Consider the following 19994-nt stretch of genomic DNA (forward strand, 5'->3'; position numbering starts at 1 on the left):
AAGAGGTTGTTGGTCAAGATCTCGCGATACATGGCTCCCTCCATCCTTTCCTCAATACGGTGCAGTCATTCTGTCCCCTTTGCAGAAAATGTTTCCACCTCCATGCCTCACGGTTGGGATGGTGTTCTTGGAGTTGTACTCATCCTTCTTCCTTCAAACACGGCGAGTGGAGTTTAGACCAAAAAGCTCTATTTTTGTCTCATCAGATCACATGACCTTCTCCCATTCCTCCTCTGGATCATCCAGATGGTCATTGGCAAACTTCAGATGGGCCTGGACATGCGCTGGCTTGAGCAGGGGGACCTTGCGTGCGCTGGAGGATTTTAATCCATGACAGCGAAGTGTGTTTCTAATGGTTTTCTTTGAGACTGTGGTACCAGCTCTCTTCAGGTCATTGACCTGGTTCTGCTGTGTAGTTCTGGACTGATCCCTCACCTGCCTCATGATCATTGATGCCCCACGAGGTGAGATCTCGCATGGAGCCCCAGACCGAGGGAGATTGACCGTCATCTTGAACTTCAATTTTCTAATAATTGCGCCAACTGTTGTTGCCTTCTCACCAAGCTGCTTGCCTATTGTCCTGTAGCCCATCCCAGCCTTGTGCAGGTCTACAATTTTATTCCTGATGTCCTTAAACAGCTCTCTGGTCTTGGCAATTGTGGAGAGGTTGGAGTCTGTTTGATTGAGTGTTTGGACAGGTGTCTATTATACAGGTAATGAGTTCAAACAGGTGCAGTTAATACAGGTAATGAGTGGAGAACAGGAGGGCTTCTTAAAGAAAAACAAACAGGTCTGTGAGAGACGGAATTCTTACTGGTTGGTAGGTGATCAAATAATTATGTCATGCAATAAAATGCAAATTAATTATTTAGAAATCATAGTGTGATTTTCGGGATTTTTGTTTTATATTCCGTCTCTCACAGTTGAAGAGTACCTATGATAAAAATTTGACCTCTACATGCTTTGTAAGTGGGAAAACCTGCAAAATCAGCAGTGTATCAAATACTTGTTCTCCTCACTGTATATGACATCATTTAGGAAAAATTGAAGTATCCATCTCTTTATTATTATTATTATTAGTAGTAGTAGTAGTAGTAGTATTATTAATTACATGAATTGATTATTAGTTGCTGCTAAAGTAGTGACTACTCTTCATATAAACATGGCATAATAGAGAACATTCATAGACAATGTCTTAAAGACATAGCTACGTTTAATAAATGTCCATTTTAAACGAGACGTGTTTTCATTACTCATTTACCCTGACTTGACGAGAGGATGGATCACAGCTCTCTGTCCAAGCGTGGTCGTCAGAGTTTCAGATGGTTATAGGGTCGCGTATTAAGTTGTTTCCGTAAATGTTTACTGTTGTGTGACTGATGTCTTTTGCACATTTCATGCAATAAAATGCAAATTAATTATTTTAAAAAGTCATACAATGTGATTTTCTGGAGTTTTGTTTTAGACTCCATCACTCACAATTAAAATGTACCTATGATAAAAATGACAGACTTCTACATGCTTTGTAAGTAGGAAAACCTGCATAATCGGCAGTGTATCAAATACTTGTTCTCCCCACGTGCAGTTACAGAGATGTTAGTGTGGCCATACCACACTTGAGATCCTCAACCCCTACTACTCAGACATTTAAGAGTGGGAACCAGCAAAATATTTTTCTGAAAGAAAATATTCTATTTGGGATAGATTCCAAAACAGAAATTAAATGCGTCCTGGCACCAAATGTTGAATTTGTGTTCCAGCGCATGGTTTATTAATTTTGTAAATGTTTATGTCCGACCAACTCTAGGAACAAATCCTTGTCTACAGTGAACAGAAACAATACAGTGTTTGTTCAGTTCTGGCATCCTTTAATGTTTGGTCAATACACAGTACCAACATTATAATCATGTTTCTTTAATACAAACAAGGCACAAAATACTAAAGAAATACAGTCACCAGTCAGACATTCTATCAGATAATAACAGACCCACAGGTCTGTGATTTGTGGCCTAAAAAGCAAGATTATTTCAATTAAAAATAAAACGACAAAAACTTACTTAGAACAGTGTCCCTCTGGCGGCTGATGGTGTCTTGAGCCTTTCATTAGTAAATCACTACTGAGGCCAAGGCAGTACAACAAACTGTGGGTAAACCACTAGAGGCCAAGGCAGAACAACACTGTGTGGCAGACACACCATGTCCCCTCCAAACAGAACACTCTCATAAGGCACAGGACGTCACATTGATTGCAACACTATTAGCACAAAGCAACAAACCTCAATATTCGCATTTCATTCACCTCCCATAAAGCGGGAACCACATTGCCGCCACATGACAAATTTGATGCAAGCGCCGACTAAATTAGACCTAGGACCCAGGGTCAGTGGGGGGGAACAAGAGAAAAGATTAAAGAAACACATTAGGGTTTAACCTTGGCATCTACATATTCCACATGTTACTCGGTGGTACCATTTACCATTGTTCAATGATAAAGTCTCTTGTCCAGTGGTTTGACAAATCAACAGCAAAAAAAATTATAATACAACTATTAAATGACACTTGCAGCTTTAATTTGAAAGTTGCCTTTTCCCATTGAAACAAACATGATAGAGAGTAAGAGTGAACTTAGTGTTTTAGTTGTTTGACTCATCTTCACAAAACACTAAATTTGAAATATTTTGGCATCCATTTCAGTAATTTTCACAAGAAAATACCACAGGCAGTCAGTAAAAACACACCAGCTTTGTGCTGGAACAGAAGCACTGACTGTTTTAATAAGCAAGCACAGCAGACTACAAATGTGCCTTCAACTTGAACAAGGTCAAAATTAGCTGAGGTGTCTTTCCATAGAAGGCACTCTCACTCAGTTCCTACAATTTTTGTTGCAAGTTACCAAGGCACTGTTCATATGAAAAACAAAACGATGACAAAAAGCCATCACATTTCAAAGAGCATATTGAACATCAGGAGCAATTGTGTCAACGAGTAGCCAGCCAAGACGGCCCAGTCGTGTCTAGTGCACTAAAGCACGTCCTTGTTTATGAGGTCCGTTTCAAAATATGCAGTAGTAGTAGTAATATTAGTGGAATATTGGGGCGTTACTGATATGGCAGCAGGAAATTGCCACATATTTTGGCTGACTAAATTTCCAGCAAACCTACATTGACAGTTTTCAACATTAACCTTAAATTAATCTCAATCATCAAATTTAAGAAGAAGGAGGGGACAGACTACCAGAGAGGGACTTAAGTGGCTTTACTGAACTTTTTCCATTTAAATCACATAGAAGAGAGGTCATCTCCTTTACAGTAACATCTGTAAGCCCTTTTTTTGGGTACATTTTAGGGAAGGCCAATTTATGCAAATGAAAGCACCTGTTCTAGGGGTCACAAACAAATTAGACATTAATTTCAGATACAGAGTCTGCAATCAAATGGTTCAATTTAAGCCACCTTCATAGTAACTTAATACGCTTAGTACAGTTAAGGCACTTTGTTTTGAGTCCATGAAATATCCCCCCCAAAAAATTGTAATCATGTAGTTTTCAGAGTTTACGCACCTAAAAGATGGTAGCCACAACTGCAGCTTACCAGTAGTTTGGATTAACTGACCAACTCCATGCAAAGTAGTAAAACAAAAACCAGGGGTCACTGTGGTGAAGGAGTGTTCCGTAACTATAGGTCTACTTTCCCTGAAACTTGAGCTGAATGCCGGTTGTTGAAAAGAGGCTTGTATGGATGGGTGATTAAAAAGCGTAATTTTGCATGACATTTTACTTTCTTCCTAATAGGGTTACATAAGAAACAGTGTTGGTTCCAAGCACCTCGGCAATCAGCTTGTGTTGTGGAGGCGGAGTTTCTTTGAACCAGTTAAGACCTGGGGACTCCGCCCTCTTCGATGGTGGGTGGTGGGTTGGGGTCCCGGTGGAACGGGGTCTCCTTAAAGATGAACCAGCAGTTACCTGCCCACAGGATGAGGTTCAGAAACCCAAAAATCTGGACAGAGGAGGAAATGTGCAAAAGACATCAGTCACACAGCAGTAAACATTTACGGAAACAACTTAATACGCGACCCTATAACCATCTGTAACTCTGACGACCACGCTTGGACAGAGAGCTGTGATCCATCCTCTCGTCAAGTCAGGGTAAATGAGTAATGAAAACACGTCTCGTTTAAAATGGACATTTATTAAACGTAGCTATGTCTTTAAGACATTGTCTATGAATGTTCTCTATTATGCCATGTTTATATGAAGAGTAGTCACTACTTTAGCAGCAACTAATAATCAATTCATGTAATTAATAATACTACTACTACTACTACTACTACTACTAATAATAATAATAATAATAGATGGATACTTCAATTTTTCCTAAATGATGTCATATACAGTGGGGAGAACAAGTATTTGATACACTGCTGATTTTGCAGGTTTTCCCACTTACAAAGCATGTAGAGGTCTAATTTTTATCATAGGTACTCTTCAACTGTGAGAGACGGAATATAAAACAAAAATCCCGAAAATCACACTATGATTTCTAAATAATTAATTTGCATTTTATTGCATGACATAATTATTTGATCACCTACCAACCAGTAAGAATTCCAGCTCTCACAGACCTGTTAGTTTTTCTTTAAGAAGCCCTCCTGTTCTCCACTCATTACCTGTATTAAACTGCAACTGTTTGAACTCGTTACCTGTATAATAGACACCTGTCCACACACTCAATCAAACAGATTCCAACCTCTCCACAATGGCCAAGACCAGAGAGCTATGTAAGGACATCAGGGATAGAATTGTAGACCTGCACAAGGCAGGAATGGGCTACAGGACAATAGGCAAGCAGCTTGGTGAGAAGGCAACAACAGTTGGCGCAATTATTAGAAAATTGAAGTTCAAGATGACGGTCAATCTCCCTCGGTCTGGGGCTCCATGCGAGATCTCACCTCGTGGGGCATCAATGATCATGAGGAAGGTGAGGGATCAGCCCAGAACTACACGGCAGGACCAGGTCAATGACCTGAAGAGAGCTGGTACCACAGTCTCAAAGAAAACCATTAGAAACACACTACGCCATCATGGATTAAAAGCAAGGTCCCCCTGCTCAAGCCAGCGCATGTCCAGGCCCGTCTGAAGTTTGCCAATGACCATCTGGAGGACCCAGAGGAGGAATGGGAGAAGGTCATGTGGTCTGATGAGACAAAAATAGAGCTTTTTGGTCTAAACTCCACTCGCCGTGTTTGGAGGAAGAAGAAGGATGAGTACAACCCCAAGAACACCATCCCAACTGTGAAGCATGGAGGTGGAAACATCATTCTTTGGGGATGCTTTTCTGCAAAGGGGACAGGACGAGTGCACCGTATTGAGGTGAAGATGAATGTGGTCATGTATCGCGAGATCTAGCTCCGTAAGAAGCATCTCAAGGTCCAGACCTGAACCCAATAGAAAATCTTTGGAGGGAGCTGAGAGTCTGTATTGCCCAGTGACAGCCCCGAAACCTGAAGGATCTGGAGAAGGTCTGTATGGAGGAGTGGGCCAAAATCCCTGCTGCAGTGTGTGCAAACCTGGTCAAGAACTACAGGAAACATATGATCTCTGTAATTGCAAACAAAGGTTTCTGTACCAAATATTAAGTTCTGCTTTTCGGATGTATCAAATACTGTCATGCAATAAAATGCAAATTAATTACTTAAAAATCATACAATGTGATTTTCGGGATTTTTGTTTTAGATTCCGTCTCTCACAGTTGAAGTGTACCTATGACAAAAATTAGACCTCTACATGCTTTGTAAGTGGGAAAACCTGCAGTGTATCAAATACTTGTTCTCCCCACTGTATATGACATCGTTTAGAAAAAATGAAGTATCCATCTCTTTATTATTATTATTAGTAGTAGTAGTATTATTAATTACATTAATTGATTATTCATTTTACAGTTAGTTAAAAAATATAGTGAATATGCAGAATTCCTAATTGGATTTCTCACCACCGAGGCATTGAGCTTGCCCATGGAGGGGAACTCTCCAGGTGTGCAATTGGGTTTGCATTCATCAACCAGGTGATCTGGATTTGTAGCCCACTTCACATCGGTCAGGCTCTTCCCCCAGGCAGAGGAAGACACCAGCCACAGGAAAGCAAAGGCAGCGGTCACCAACAGGTCCTGGGAGAAACACAGCAGAGGAGTATCACTAATATGACCAAGTTGGAGAGGATGGGAGAACAACTTTCAAATAATCTCACTACTGGGCTCACACCTTAACATGCCTCAGTGGTTAGACCTGAACCAAGCCATTCACCCGGGATGGAAATCAAGACAGCCAGTGGTTTACCGAAAAAGCTTTTTCCATATATAATAAATCTCTCACTTCCATCCCAACCCAGCGAAATACATTAGCCAGCAACACCAAGACCACTTTCAAACCTGGTTGAAAGGAGCCCTGCTGTCAGAGAAATGGATTAAAACCTCTCAAGCCAATATGTACTAAACTGAAACACACTAGTACTCCTCCTTCCCTAACAGTGTCTTTATGGACACACTAGTACTCCTCCTTCCCTAACAGTGTCTTTATGGACACACTAGTACTCCTCCTTCCCTAACAGTGTTTATATACACACACTAGTACTCCTCCTTCCCTAACAGTGTTTATATACACACACTAGTACTCCTCCTTCCCTAACAGTGTCTTTATGGACACACTAGAACTCCTCCTTCCCTAACAGTGTTTATATACACACACTAGTACTCCTCCTTCCCTAACAGTGTCTTTATGGACACACTAGTACTCCTCCTTCCCTAACAGTGTCTTTATGGACACACTAGTACTCCTCCTTCCCTAACAGTGTCTTTATGGACACACTAGTACTCCTCCTTCCCCAATACAGTATTTATATACACACACTAGTACTCCTCCTTCCCTAACAGTGTCTTTATGGACACACTAGTACTCCTCCTTTCCTAACAGTGTCTTTATGGACACACTAGTACTCCTCCTTCCCCAATAGTGTCTTTATGGACACACTAGTACTCCTCCTTCCCCAATAGTGTCTTTATGGACACACTAGTACTCCTCCTTCCCTAACAGTGTCTTTATGGACACACTAGTACTCCTCCTTCCCTAACAGTGTTTATATACACACACTAGTACTCCTTCCCTAACAGTGTCTTTATGGACACACTAGAACTCCTCCTTCCCTAACAGTGTTTATATACACACACTAGTACTCCTCCTTCCCTAACAGTGTCTTTATGGACACACTAGTACTCCTCCTTCCCTAACAGTGTCTTTATGGACACACTAGTACTCCTCCTTCCCTAACAGTGTCTTTATGGACACACTAGTACTCCTCCTTCCCCAATACAGTATTTATATACACACACTAGTACTCCTCCTTCCCTAACAGTGTCTTTATGGACACACTAGTACTCCTCCTTTCCTAACAGTGTCTTTATGGACACACTAGTACTCCTCCTTCCCCAATAGTGTCTTTATGGACACACTAGTACTCCTCCTTCCCCAATAGTGTCTTTATGGACACACTAGTACTCCTCCTTCCCTAACAGTGTCTTTATGGACACACTAGTACTCCTCCTTCCCTAACAGTGTTTATATACACACACTAGTACTCCTTCCCTAACAGTGTCTTTATGGACACACTGGTACTCCTTCTCTAACAGTGTCTTTATGGACACACTAGTACTCCTCCTTCCCCAATACAGTATTTATATACACACACTAGTACTCCTCCTTCCCTAACAGTGTCTTTATGGACACACTAGTACTCCTCCTTCCCTAACAGTGTTTATATACACACACTAGTACTCCTCCTTCCCTAACAGTGTCTTTATGGACACACTAGTATTCCTCCTTCCCTAACAGTGTCTTTATGGACACACTAGTACTTCTCCTTCCCTAACAGTGTCTTTATGGACACACTAGTACTCCTCCTTCCCTAACAGTGTCTTTATGGACACACTAGTACTCCTCCTTCCCTAACAGTGTTTATATACACACACTAGTACTCCTCCTTCCCTAACAGTGTCTTTATGGACACACTAGTATTCCTCCTTCCCTAACAGTGTCTTTATGGACACACTAGTACTCCTCCTTTCCCAATAGTGTCTTTATGGACACACTAGTACTTCTCCTTCCCTAACAGTGTCTTTATGGACACACTAGTACTCCTCCTTTCCTAACAGTGTCTTTATGGACACACTAGTACTCCTCCTTCCCCAATAGTGTCTTTATGGACACACTAGTACTCCTCCTTCCCTAACAGTATTTATATACACACACTAGTACTCCTTCCCTAACAGTGTCTTTATGGACACACTAGTACTCCTCCTTTCCTAACAGTGTCTTTATGGACACACTAGTACTCCTCCTTCCCCAATAGTGTCTTTATGGACACACTAGTACTCCTCCTTCCCTAACAGTATTTATATACACACACTAGTACTCCTTCCCTAACAGTGTCTTTATGGACACACTAGTACTCCTCCTTCCCTAACAGTGTCTTTATGGACACACTAGTACTCCTCCTTCCCTAACAGTGTCTTTATGGACACACTAGTACTCCTCCTTCCCTAACAGTGTCTTTATGGACACACTAGTACTCCTCCTTCCCCAATAGTGTCTTTATGGACACACTAGTACTTCTCCTTCCCTAACAGTGTCTTTATGGACACACTAGTACTCCTCCTTCCCTAACAGTATTTATATACACACACTAGTACTCCTTCCCTAACAGTATTTATATACACACACTAGTACTCCTTCTCTAACAGTGTCTTTATGGACACACTAGTACTCCTCCTTCCCCAATACAGTATTTATATACACACACTAGTACTCCTCCTTCCCTAACAGTGTCTTTATGGACACACTAGTACTCCTCCTTCCCCAATAGTGTCTTTATGGACACACTAGTACTTCTCCTTCCCTAACAGTGTCTTTATGGACACACTAGTACTCCTCCTTTCCTAACAGTGTCTTTATGGACACACTAGTACTCCTCCTTTCCTAACAGTGTCTTTATGGACACACTAGTACTCCTCCTTTCCTAACAGTGTCTTTATGGACACACTAGTACTCCTCCTTCCCCAATAGTGTCTTTATGGACACACTAGTACTCCTCCTTCCCCAATAGTGTCTTTATGGACACACTAGTACTCCTCCTTCCCCAATAGTGTCTTTATGGACACACTAGTACTCCTCCTTCCCTAACAGTGTCTTTATGGACACACTAGTACTCCTCCTTCCCTAACAGTGTTTATATACACACACTAGTACTCCTTCCCTAACAGTGTCTTTATGGACACACTGGTACTCCTTCTCTAACAGTGTCTTTATGGACACACTAGTACTCCTCCTTCCCCAATACAGTATTTATATACACACACTAGTACTCCTCCTTCCCTAACAGTGTCTTTATGGACACACTGGTACTCCTTCTCTAACAGTGTCTTTATGGACACACTAGTACTCCTCCTTCCCCAATACAGTATTTATATACACACACTAGTACTCCTCCTTCCCTAACAGTGTCTTTATGGACACACTAGTACTCCTCCTTCCCTAACAGTGTCTTTATGGACACACTAGTACTCCTCCTTCCCTAACAGTGTTTATATACACACACTAGTACTCCTCCTTCCCTAACAGTGTCTTTATGGACACACTAGTACTCCTCCTTCCCTAATACAGTATTTATATACACACACTAGTACTCCTTCCCTAATACAGTATTTATATACACACTAGTACTCCTCCTTCTATAATACAGTATTTCTATACACACTAGTACTCCTCCTTCCATAATACAGTATTTCTATACACACTAGTACTCCTCCTTCCATAATAGTGTCTTTATGGACACTAGTACTCCTCCTTCCCTAATACAGTATTTATATACACACACTAGTACTCCTCCTTCCATAATACAGTATTTCTATACACACTAGCACTCCTCCTTCCATAATACAGTATTTCTATACACACTAGTACTCCTCCTTCCATAATACAGTATTTCTATACACACTAGTACTCCTCCTTCCATAATACAGTATTTCTATACACACTAGTACTCCTCCTTCCATAATACAGTATTTCTATACACACTAGTACTCCTCCTTCCCTAATACAGTATTTCTATACACACTAGTACTCCTCCTTCCATAATAGTGTCTTTATGGACTCACTATTGTGGGTCCACGGCCCTCGCGATACACATGCTGGTATCCCAGGTAGAGCACCAGGGTGATGGTGCAGTACAGGAAGCCGAAGACGCCGACACAGACGAAGAACTCAGCCGAGGAGGAGTAGTCACCTTGGAGGTAAAATGGGATCAACGTGCCGTTGCAGTTGGGCACTTGGTATGGGCCGTAGCTAGGCAACCTAGGGAGTGGGGGGGTTGTTTTATGTGAGACACAAATATATTTAAACAAAAAGCAGAGAAACATTAAACAGTCAGGAGGACACATCCACATGTTACAATCAGCTTAGGGAAAAGGCCGGAGTAACAAGAAAACGCTCTTTGGTATTTCCTTGCCACAGATCGAGCAAACCCCTTTGGCAGGCTTGCATAGCTTTTCAGGGAGTGTCAGGAATAGGCTTTGTTACTGTGAAGACCATCATGTAGGTGCTACTGGGTGAAAATCAAACCATCACACATACAGGAGGAGAAACAATGTCACAGCATTAATAGAATGTACAGTTATATCTGTGAGGGATTATGTGTTTTACCTGAACGGATAACTAAAGCTGGCGTTTACGACGGTACCTTGGCAATCCACATTGATGTGGGTTGTCCCTGAATAACCCCCTGTGGTGGCAAAGGCAAAGATGGTGAACACCTGAATAGAAAGACAGAACAGAGTTACACAGGGTGTCATCGGATTCAACTGAACAGATACAGGGGGCATTTAAATGCCTCGTCATCATATCCATCTGAACAGATGTAGGAGGTATTTAAATGTCCCGTCATCATATCCATCTGAACAGATGTAGGAGGTATTTAAAATGTCCCGTCATCATATCCATCTGAACAGATGTAGGAGGTATTGAAAATGTCCCGTCATCATATCCATCTGAACAGATGTAGGAGATATTTAAAATGTCCCGTCATCATATCCATCTGAACAGATGTAGGAGGTATTGAAAATGTCCCGTCATCATATCCATCTGAACAGATGTAGGAGGTATTTAAAATGTCCCGTCATCATATCCATCTGAACAGATGTAGGAGGTATTTAAAATGTCCCGTCATCATATCCATCTGAACAGATGTAGGAGGTATTTAAAATGTCCCGTCATCATATCCATCTGAACAGATGTAGGAGGTATTTTAAATGTCCCGTCATCATATCCATCTGAACAGATGTAGGAGGTATTTAAAATGTCCCGTCATCATATCCATCTGAACAGATGTAGGAGGTATTTAAATGTCCCGTCATCATATCCATCTGAACAGATTTCCTCGGATCCATTTGAAATCTACCAAGTGTAACCCAGGTATATAACTTCTACAAAGACACGCGGGTGGGGGTTGAGCAGGCAGGATGTGGGGCCATTAGAGGTGGCCAGGTGTCCCCGCTGCTGCAGTTAACATGCCTGTGTAAAACAGTCAAAGCGTGGGGAGTGATGACTTGGCAAGTAAAGCAACAACTCCAGCAAAAAAAAAACACACCACTAGGCTTGGCTATGACAGGAAGAGGCCCTCCCAGAAAAGGCCCACATCCCCTGTAAACATGGGAAAAACCTGACAGGGCAGCCGCAGGACAGCAGGCGGAGGCAACCCAGACAACTGCTTCTCCTAGCCAGAGCAGAACAGGGGGAAGAGAGACAAAGGCAAGGCAAAAACATTCAATACAGCCAAACACCAAGACCGGTTATTACTAGGGTGTTCACATCCTGCTACTCCTAGGATCAAAGTCTGAATACCAGGGGTTCAACGCACAGGCTTGAATACCAGGGGTTCAACGCACAGGCTTGAATACCAGGGGTTCAACGCACAGGCTTGAATACCAGGGGTTCAACGCACAGGCTTGAATACCAGGGGTTCAACGCACAGGCTTGAATACCAGGGGTTCAACACACAGGCTTGAATACCAGGGGTTCAACACCACCATTACGTCTGGAGACATTTTAAACAATGTACATGGAAATAATCACTTCATGGGGAATTCAAGGAATTATTTGTTTCAATAAAAAGGGTGCAGTTTGAAAGCAATTGGATTGAAAATATCCCCATAACAAAGATCCAGCACATTTAACCTTACGTACAGGGTCCTTTTCTGCTGGTGTATTCACACAAACAGTAGACACTACACAAACTACTGGCATGCTTAACCAAAGACCTCTACGGTTATATATTCTGACAAAACAAATCATCTGACAAAACCAACAGAGCTCAAAGATTTGCTTCTCAATTGCCGGGAATGAGTGGCGTCATAATAAGTATCAAATACACTATATTTTGGTACTGAAAGTACTCTGAAGATTGGCTTCATCTGTAATATTTAACACAATACATGAATTGTGGAACTTTGAGTCACACTAGAGACATTGCAAGCCTATTCAGTGCAATGCATTAGAATGTAGGTAGTGGAGTGGCTTTGCAGCAACTATTAAAATCCACTGAATATTTGAACATCAAAACTGTGGAACATTTCGATGAATGAAATTCCTGTTAACAGATGTCCCAGAATATCACTAGCCAACATACATGCTTATTCTGGCTTCAGCGGAACAACCAATGGACTAAAACCAATGGACCTCAACTTGGTCAAAGAGCACCACAGAAGGAGCACAGCCACAGCTTCTAAACGGGTCAAAAAGACTGAGCAGCACCAGAGATGAATCAACTGTTTTACATTAAACTACGGCAACACGGGGGGGGGGGGGGGGGGGGGGCAACCTTCCTTATGACAGGTGCTGTCATCTAGGAACAAAAAAGTCAAAGCAGTGGTCCTGTTTCTCTTGTGGGAGAACAGGAACTGCCCATGATCCCAGTCAGACTCACCATACTCTGTCTGTACTGACACTTACGAAAGTGTAAAAGAACCCACCTCCACAGATCTTTAAGGAAAGAAAAACTTAACATGGACACGACTAAAAGGAAACCAAAACACACATGCAACATGGAAACTCAAAGCATCTATTGGAACTCAAGAACCCTTAAAAGAGAAAGTACAAGAATCCTTCTAAACAAAACTATACTTCTTTGAATAACATGAGGAAGTACAGATTGAACAACATGACAATGCCAAAACATGCAACCATTCTGTTACTAAAACTGAAAGACTGGACTGAGCGGACACCCCAATTAGTGACCAACACAAGAATGGCATTTGAACAAGATATTCAATTATAACAAAGCTTTTTCTTTTTTTATTAAGTAGAAAGACAGAATTGGTAAGAAATTAGAGCGCTAGTAGCCCTCTCTCTTTAACAATGGTCAAGTTAATAATTAGGCTGTGGATAATGTCTTAAACTGACAAGACACTTCAAAGCCACATATCAATCGTCTGAACTGTGATGTAAAACAGGAAGCAAACTGCTCAGGGAGGTCACCATGGATGACTTAAAATATGTTCCATTGTCGTGCTGGGTACAAAACTAAGGATTACAGAGATTCTTCAATAACTAACTAAACAACAGTGTGACATGAACACCAGACCGACTTATAGTTAATGCCTACACTAAGTCTGGTGGAAAAACCACACCACTCATTAGTATTAAGTACACTACTAAATGAATTAATAACTAGGTAACTGCTCCGAGTACAGTGTGGCTGGTGTGGCTCGACATCGGCAAAGACCGGGGGGTTTTTTAGATGAAAGGAAAAGGGATACAGATAAACACAGAGAATCCTAGAGTAAAACCTCCTTCAGATGCACTCCTGAATGAAGCAGCAGTAAAGTGGTCCAGTTATCGGCCTTGCAGTCATCTGAGTCATTGCAAGACCAGGGACTGAATCCCGCTCGCGGATTAATCCAGAGGTCCTGCAAATGGCCAGCACCATCCTGGTTTGCGAGGTTTAGTAACTGAACATGGTTGTCTTGCGGGGTTTTTGAAGATCTTTGCGGTGCCACAACACAATAATTCAAGTCAAAACTTCCAGGCAGAGCCAATAACAATGGGGGCCTGTTAGGATAGTTTTGCTTTTTACAAAACTACCACTATCATTTTAATCAATTTTTTTATTCAAAAACTAAATCAAACAGGGGGGGGGGTTGGAGATTTCTCTTAACATGAAAGACCTCATGGTCATTAAAACGTTTAAACACCATTAATGGCAATCAGTTGCTTCAAGCCTCCAATTGGGCACATGTCCAGATATTGAGCGCAGTCAGCGTGCCATCGCCAGACCAGGCAAAGAGTTGCTGAAGTGGGACAAGACAAAGAATCTCCCGCTCACCTTTCCTTCCGGAATCTAGAGGTTGCTGGGCCAAAATGAACTGCCCACATGGGACTACTGGCCATGGGGCTCAAGAGTAAAACCATGCGTTAAATCCGGACTGCATGTATGTAACCACAGCGCGACGTCCAAATGTGTTTTCACTACAAACATTAAGCCAGTGCTGGGTGCCGCGAGCAGTGATCCAGTGGACAGAAGCTCTTGAGCAGATCCCTCCTCCACAGAAATCTCTGACATGGGTGTGTTCCACATCCCAACTTCCACTCCAGAATACGGCCCTTTGTCCTGAATGTAGACCAAAGCTCACATCTACCAAAGCACACTCTCACATGGAGATAATCACACCATTTACATGGCAGTTGAGCAGCGCCACACAAATCATGACACCTGAAGAGTTCAGGCCTTTTGAAAAATAACTTATCGAATGCCATGGGAAAAACATCTTGTTCCCTACATATGACACTCTGTCCCGAACTGAGCCAATCGGGGTCATTTTCTTAATCCTAGATCTTTATGAAAAGACCAATGAATCACCCAAGTTTTGAGAAACACCAGTCAGTGGGTTAGCAAGACTCACATCCCCAAGCATATGGCAAATTTCATCACTCGGATACAAAAAGATTGAGACATTTTACTGAAAGTATTTGCAACATGTGTAGCAAAACTGTTACAGTACAAATGCTTTCGAATTATATAGAGCCATTCAAATGCGACAACAACACATATTATAGATCAATTGTTGGACGTTCCATGCGTGCAACACTCCATCAGGGAGAGCCAGGTCGAGCTAGAGCGAAGGCAGCGTCACCTGGGTATATTGATCTCCCAAAACAGAAGAGATTTGATACTCATTGATACTCATTTTTCTACATGAAAAACTGGTTTTCCGTCAAAATGAAAACAGAAGATTTGGGAACAGGCGTGCGCAGTGGAAACAATGACAATGTTCAATTGTTGGATACTGCAGAACACAATAGCTGTATTTTGAAGTAATAAACAATGGACTATGGTCTCAACAGGTCAATTGCAAGATATGGGTAATACTCATAGAGAAGAAACCTAAAAAGATTATCCTATGCACGGAAACAATACAACTGAGAACTGAATTAGGGAAAATGTAGATTAATGGCAATTTTTTCTCTCATTTTACTTTTTTTGAAGAACTTTGTTCATTATACTGTACAGCCCCCATACCAAAAAGCAGTATGCAGGCCCTGGTTTAGCACTGGGATCACTGGTGTATATAAAGTAACCTCTGCCTCCTCCACTGCTCAGCACTAAAGCTCTGAGAATGTAGTGTGGACAGAATTTACAGTGCATTTCCTGGTAACTGGCCACTCCCCTCTCTGGCCAGAGAGGCATGTAGCTAGCTGGCACAGCACACATGGGAAGGAGCGAAGGGTACTCACTACACAGCCATAGTAGAATAAACAAAACTAACTGTATTCAAAACAACAGAAATAATATGGTCTTAATGTAGGTAAGGTGTAAGGTTATAAATAAATGTAAGAGACTTATTGGTCTTAAAATCTTTTTTTCTTTCCTAACACACCTAGAATCAAACTCCAACCTAAAAGATAACGTCTTTTTTTTTTCTCATTACCTACAGGGCCTGGCAGTTTGCGGCTATCTCAATATGGCCGCACACACCTTATGCACACAGAAAGCACAGCACCTGAGCAGCCGTTTTCAGTCATTCGAGCCCACAGTACAGGCAGAAACTTTCTAGGACACAAGGCAAATTAAATAGATACCATGTACTGGGTACAAAACCACAAAAAGGAACACACACATGTACTGAAAATACACTTTGACAAACCCACTGTGAACACACACAAACTGAAACATTCAGAGACGAAATGTCAGTGGTGGCGAACCAGGGTTCTTGCTTCGTGCAGCACTGAACCAGCCACTGAGACAGGCTAGAAGTTCATGAATCCAAGCTATTTCTGCTGCAGCTGCTGACATTCTTCATTTCGGCCTGCCGGCTACGCCTCTAATGCCTTGCTTGAAATGTTATACCTCTATTGCCTAATTGGCTACATGCCTCTTATCAGTGTATGGCCTTTCAAAGCATAAACCATCAGCTCAATAACAGTAGTGTTCCATAGAAATGAAAGGTATTTCAATAAAACGTTTCACAGGCATGTACAGAAGCTCTCAGAATGTTGCATATGATTAGTTTAATACAGATTTAATTATATAGTACACGGTTTTATCATGATTACCAACTTAGGAAAAGTGAAATCAGCTAGTGACAAAATAAAGACATTCAAATAGGTTTTTAAAGCAATAGTCAATAAAATATTCTGGAAGAAATATGTAGTGCTAAAAAGGCAGCAGCAATGTGAGGGAGCCCTCAACAGTTAGTTCGTAAAGAAAGTCCATGTTAAGAAATCAGTAGTTCAGTCGTAGAGCATAAGTGGAATTTCGAAGTCATTAAACTCATAAAGTTAACAAATGAGGTTAGAGTTCGAGTTGCCCTGGTTACCAATAAGCACAAGGACCTTATAAATTGGGTTTGCACAGCACACAGGATGCATTAGTCCCATGTCTCTCAGTATGCAGTCACACTACTGCTGACAATTCATCTGCAACAACTTTGATCCTCTCATAAAACAAACACCTGCATACCATTTTCAAAGTCAAAATCTAGCTAGGTCATTGGTGAAGTATTATAGCAGATTATGGGTGTCAGTGACCACTAGCTAAGTATTAACTATGCATTAGGCAGCTCAAATCAACCCAGGACATTTGATTTATACCACCCTTTTCACATCAGCATAAGACATTGAAGCACAGCGGTTAGGAAAAACTTACAGACAACCTCCAAGAGGGCCGACCATTGTTTCCTAAATACAAGCTGATGTGGACCCTCTTTATCAGGGCTCCTTCTGGTATATGGGTGTACAGTAACAGTGCAGACATTGGTTAATTACAATATTTCAACTGTCGAAGTGATAAAGGGTTATAAAACAACCTCAGCATTCAGTGAATGCTCAGTGTATGTTAAACTGGGTGACTACAGCCTATTAATAGGAATTCTCAGTCTGTCTCACTGGGATGTATATGAGCTAAAAAAAAAAAAAGCGCCAGTCAAAAGCTTCCAGACTGGAACCCTGGTCAATGGACCAACCATCATGCACCTGTTTACTGTCCAATGAGCGACGTAGGAACAAATTAATAACTGACATGTGCTGCGTCAGGACAGTACATCTTTAGACACATTTTGGGAAAAGGGTAAAATTACCTGATACATTTAGTCAAAAGACTAATTAGCGGAAAATACACCCGAACAAGGCTGTCTATCTACACGCAGCCACGATGACTCATTTTTATAACATTTACTAACAACTAAAGTCAAAGAACTTCATTCACACATTTGTGATCACCTAGAAAGATAGAGTTGTTTTCAGTTACTGATCCAACCAGATATCGGTCCAACTACAGCACGAACACTATACATAGACAAACGCTGAGAAGGGTGTTGCCCAAGGAGACAAACCGGGCACGAAGCGCGTATTCTAAGCTAACTATTTAGTAAGACAATATAACCATTTCAGTTGAAACTACAACAGAAACATTAGTAACTACTCAACGTGCATCAAAAATAGGCTACTAGTTAATGTTACTGCAAGTGACAGGTTTAACAAGAGAGAAAGCAATTACTGCAACACATTTTGACTAAGGCGAAGTTCACAGTCTGAAGAGTCTCTTACCCATTCTAGAACCCGAATAAATCCCAGAGGTTCTTTCAACGGCCCTAGGTCCAGAGTGAACCCCGACAGCAGTTTCTGAGGTTAGAAAAAAAAGGTTATCTGAATCATGACCGTAGGCAAGTGAGATGGTCATTTATTTTTAATAAATGTTTAAATAAATAATGTAATAATAAATCGTAAAATGTGAATTTAACTAATGTGGGTCACCTTCACTAACTCATTAACTAACGTTACAGAACAGTAGTAGCTAGCTACATTACTCTACTTTCGTAAAGTCCGTATAGCTAACGTTTGCTCGTGCCAAACAACCCACCTGAATAAAATCCATGATGTTCGATTTTTAGGAGTTTGTTTGCTTAACCGGAAACAGCCGTATATAAATTCTCCCTAACGCAAAAATGTTGTTGTGGAGTGAACCGTTTGTTCACATTCGGCTTGAAATAAACTGCTAGTTAGCTAATGTAAGCTGATGTTGTAAACTGTCAAAACTTTCTCGATAAACTAGGCCCATGTGATCCACAGTTTAATCTTAAAGAGACAGTGATGTTTATTCGAAATGGTCGACGCTATCCGGGATCCTTGGGAGTCCCTGTGTTGCGCATGCGTTGGATACCGCCCAATCACAATTTTGCCAATCACCCATTTGGTGAAACTACTGTTTTAATTAAATTAATTATTATTTAATCCTATGAAAATCTATACCTTATTGGCTTTGTATTGAATATCATAAAAAGGTGTGAATATTTATAGTTTAGAATGATACACAACCACTTTCTTCCTGCTTCAATTGATTTCCCTTTTGACGTGAACTCTTCACGTGTTTGTGTGTACTTGCACATATTGAACATTGGAATAATTATCAATCAATTGTAAAAGGATTGAGAGTTTGTTGTCAAACTCTGAATTAATTGTGTTCATGTATTAGTATTTTACTGACACGCCAGTTGTAACTGTTAACCCCCCAACCTCCCACTTTGGCATAGCTGAATTGATGCCACTGAACTATTCAGGGAAATTACGGTAATTATCACAAGATACTAGCTGTCAATATTTATATTAACATAAGATACAGACTGCAGAGAAAGATTCCAGCCAGGTAAGTTCAACATAATTAATCCACTACTGTTACACAACTGTTACACAAACTCCATGACAATATCAGTTTATAGCAGATAGCTCGCCTTTTTCGGTACATGATGAGAAGCAGGGCCGGCCTTGGACATTCTGCCACCCCAGGCAAGACAAAAAAATGCCCCTCACATTGTCAAAATGCTGCCGCAAATTCAAGCACCACCACAGGCAGCTGTCTAATCTTGCATAATAGGAGCGTCGGCCCTGATGAACAGAGTTCTAAATCTCAGCGCAAACAGTTTTGTGATAACTTATAAGCTATGTAGATAGTGAAGTTTGCGCTTCCTAACAGCTTTACATTAGACTTAGCTAAAAGAGATGACAGTGCCAACTACAAACATTTAAACCCTAAGATTTGACACTCATTTCAAACTTTCAACATTATACTGAATCATTTTGCTATTAGTTTAGACATTTCAAACCAAATGTTATTTGAGCTGACTACACCAGGGGAAAGGTAGACTACCTGCCTGGTAACATTTTTAATTAGCTGTCATACTGAGTAGAGCCAACAAAGCATCTACTTGGAATGTACCAAGGATTCCAGATAGCATTTACCTAGGTTATTTTAAATCCACACCAGAGTGAAGGTGCAGATGCTTTCCTTTGTCCCGTTTACCTGCCTTTTCTAGTTCCATTCAGAGAAGTACATCTTCATGTGTAAACAAACATAGCACCATGGCAACAACAGGTGAGACGGTGAGGGGTAAACTTAAAATTTAATT

At 41.2% G+C, this 19994-nt stretch overlaps 1 protein-coding gene across 1 annotated transcript; it reads right to left on the reverse strand.

The window, feature by feature from the left end:
• Positions 1-3862: 3862 nt before the first annotated feature.
• sypl2a (synaptophysin-like 2a) lies at positions 3863-18669 on the reverse strand. Its single transcript, NM_001310851.1, is given in 6 exon segments — positions 3863-3995; positions 5988-6161; positions 10200-10395; positions 10744-10853; positions 18139-18213; positions 18452-18669. Coding segments are annotated over 6 exon segments (696 nt in total). The 5' UTR covers positions 18467-18669; the 3' UTR covers positions 3863-3869.
• Positions 18670-19994: the final 1325 nt, after the last annotated feature.

The sequence above is a fragment of the Esox lucius genome, chromosome 17, assembly GCF_011004845.1.
Source record: "Esox lucius isolate fEsoLuc1 chromosome 17, fEsoLuc1.pri, whole genome shotgun sequence".
Classification (NCBI taxonomy): Eukaryota; Metazoa; Chordata; class Actinopteri; order Esociformes; family Esocidae; genus Esox; species Esox lucius.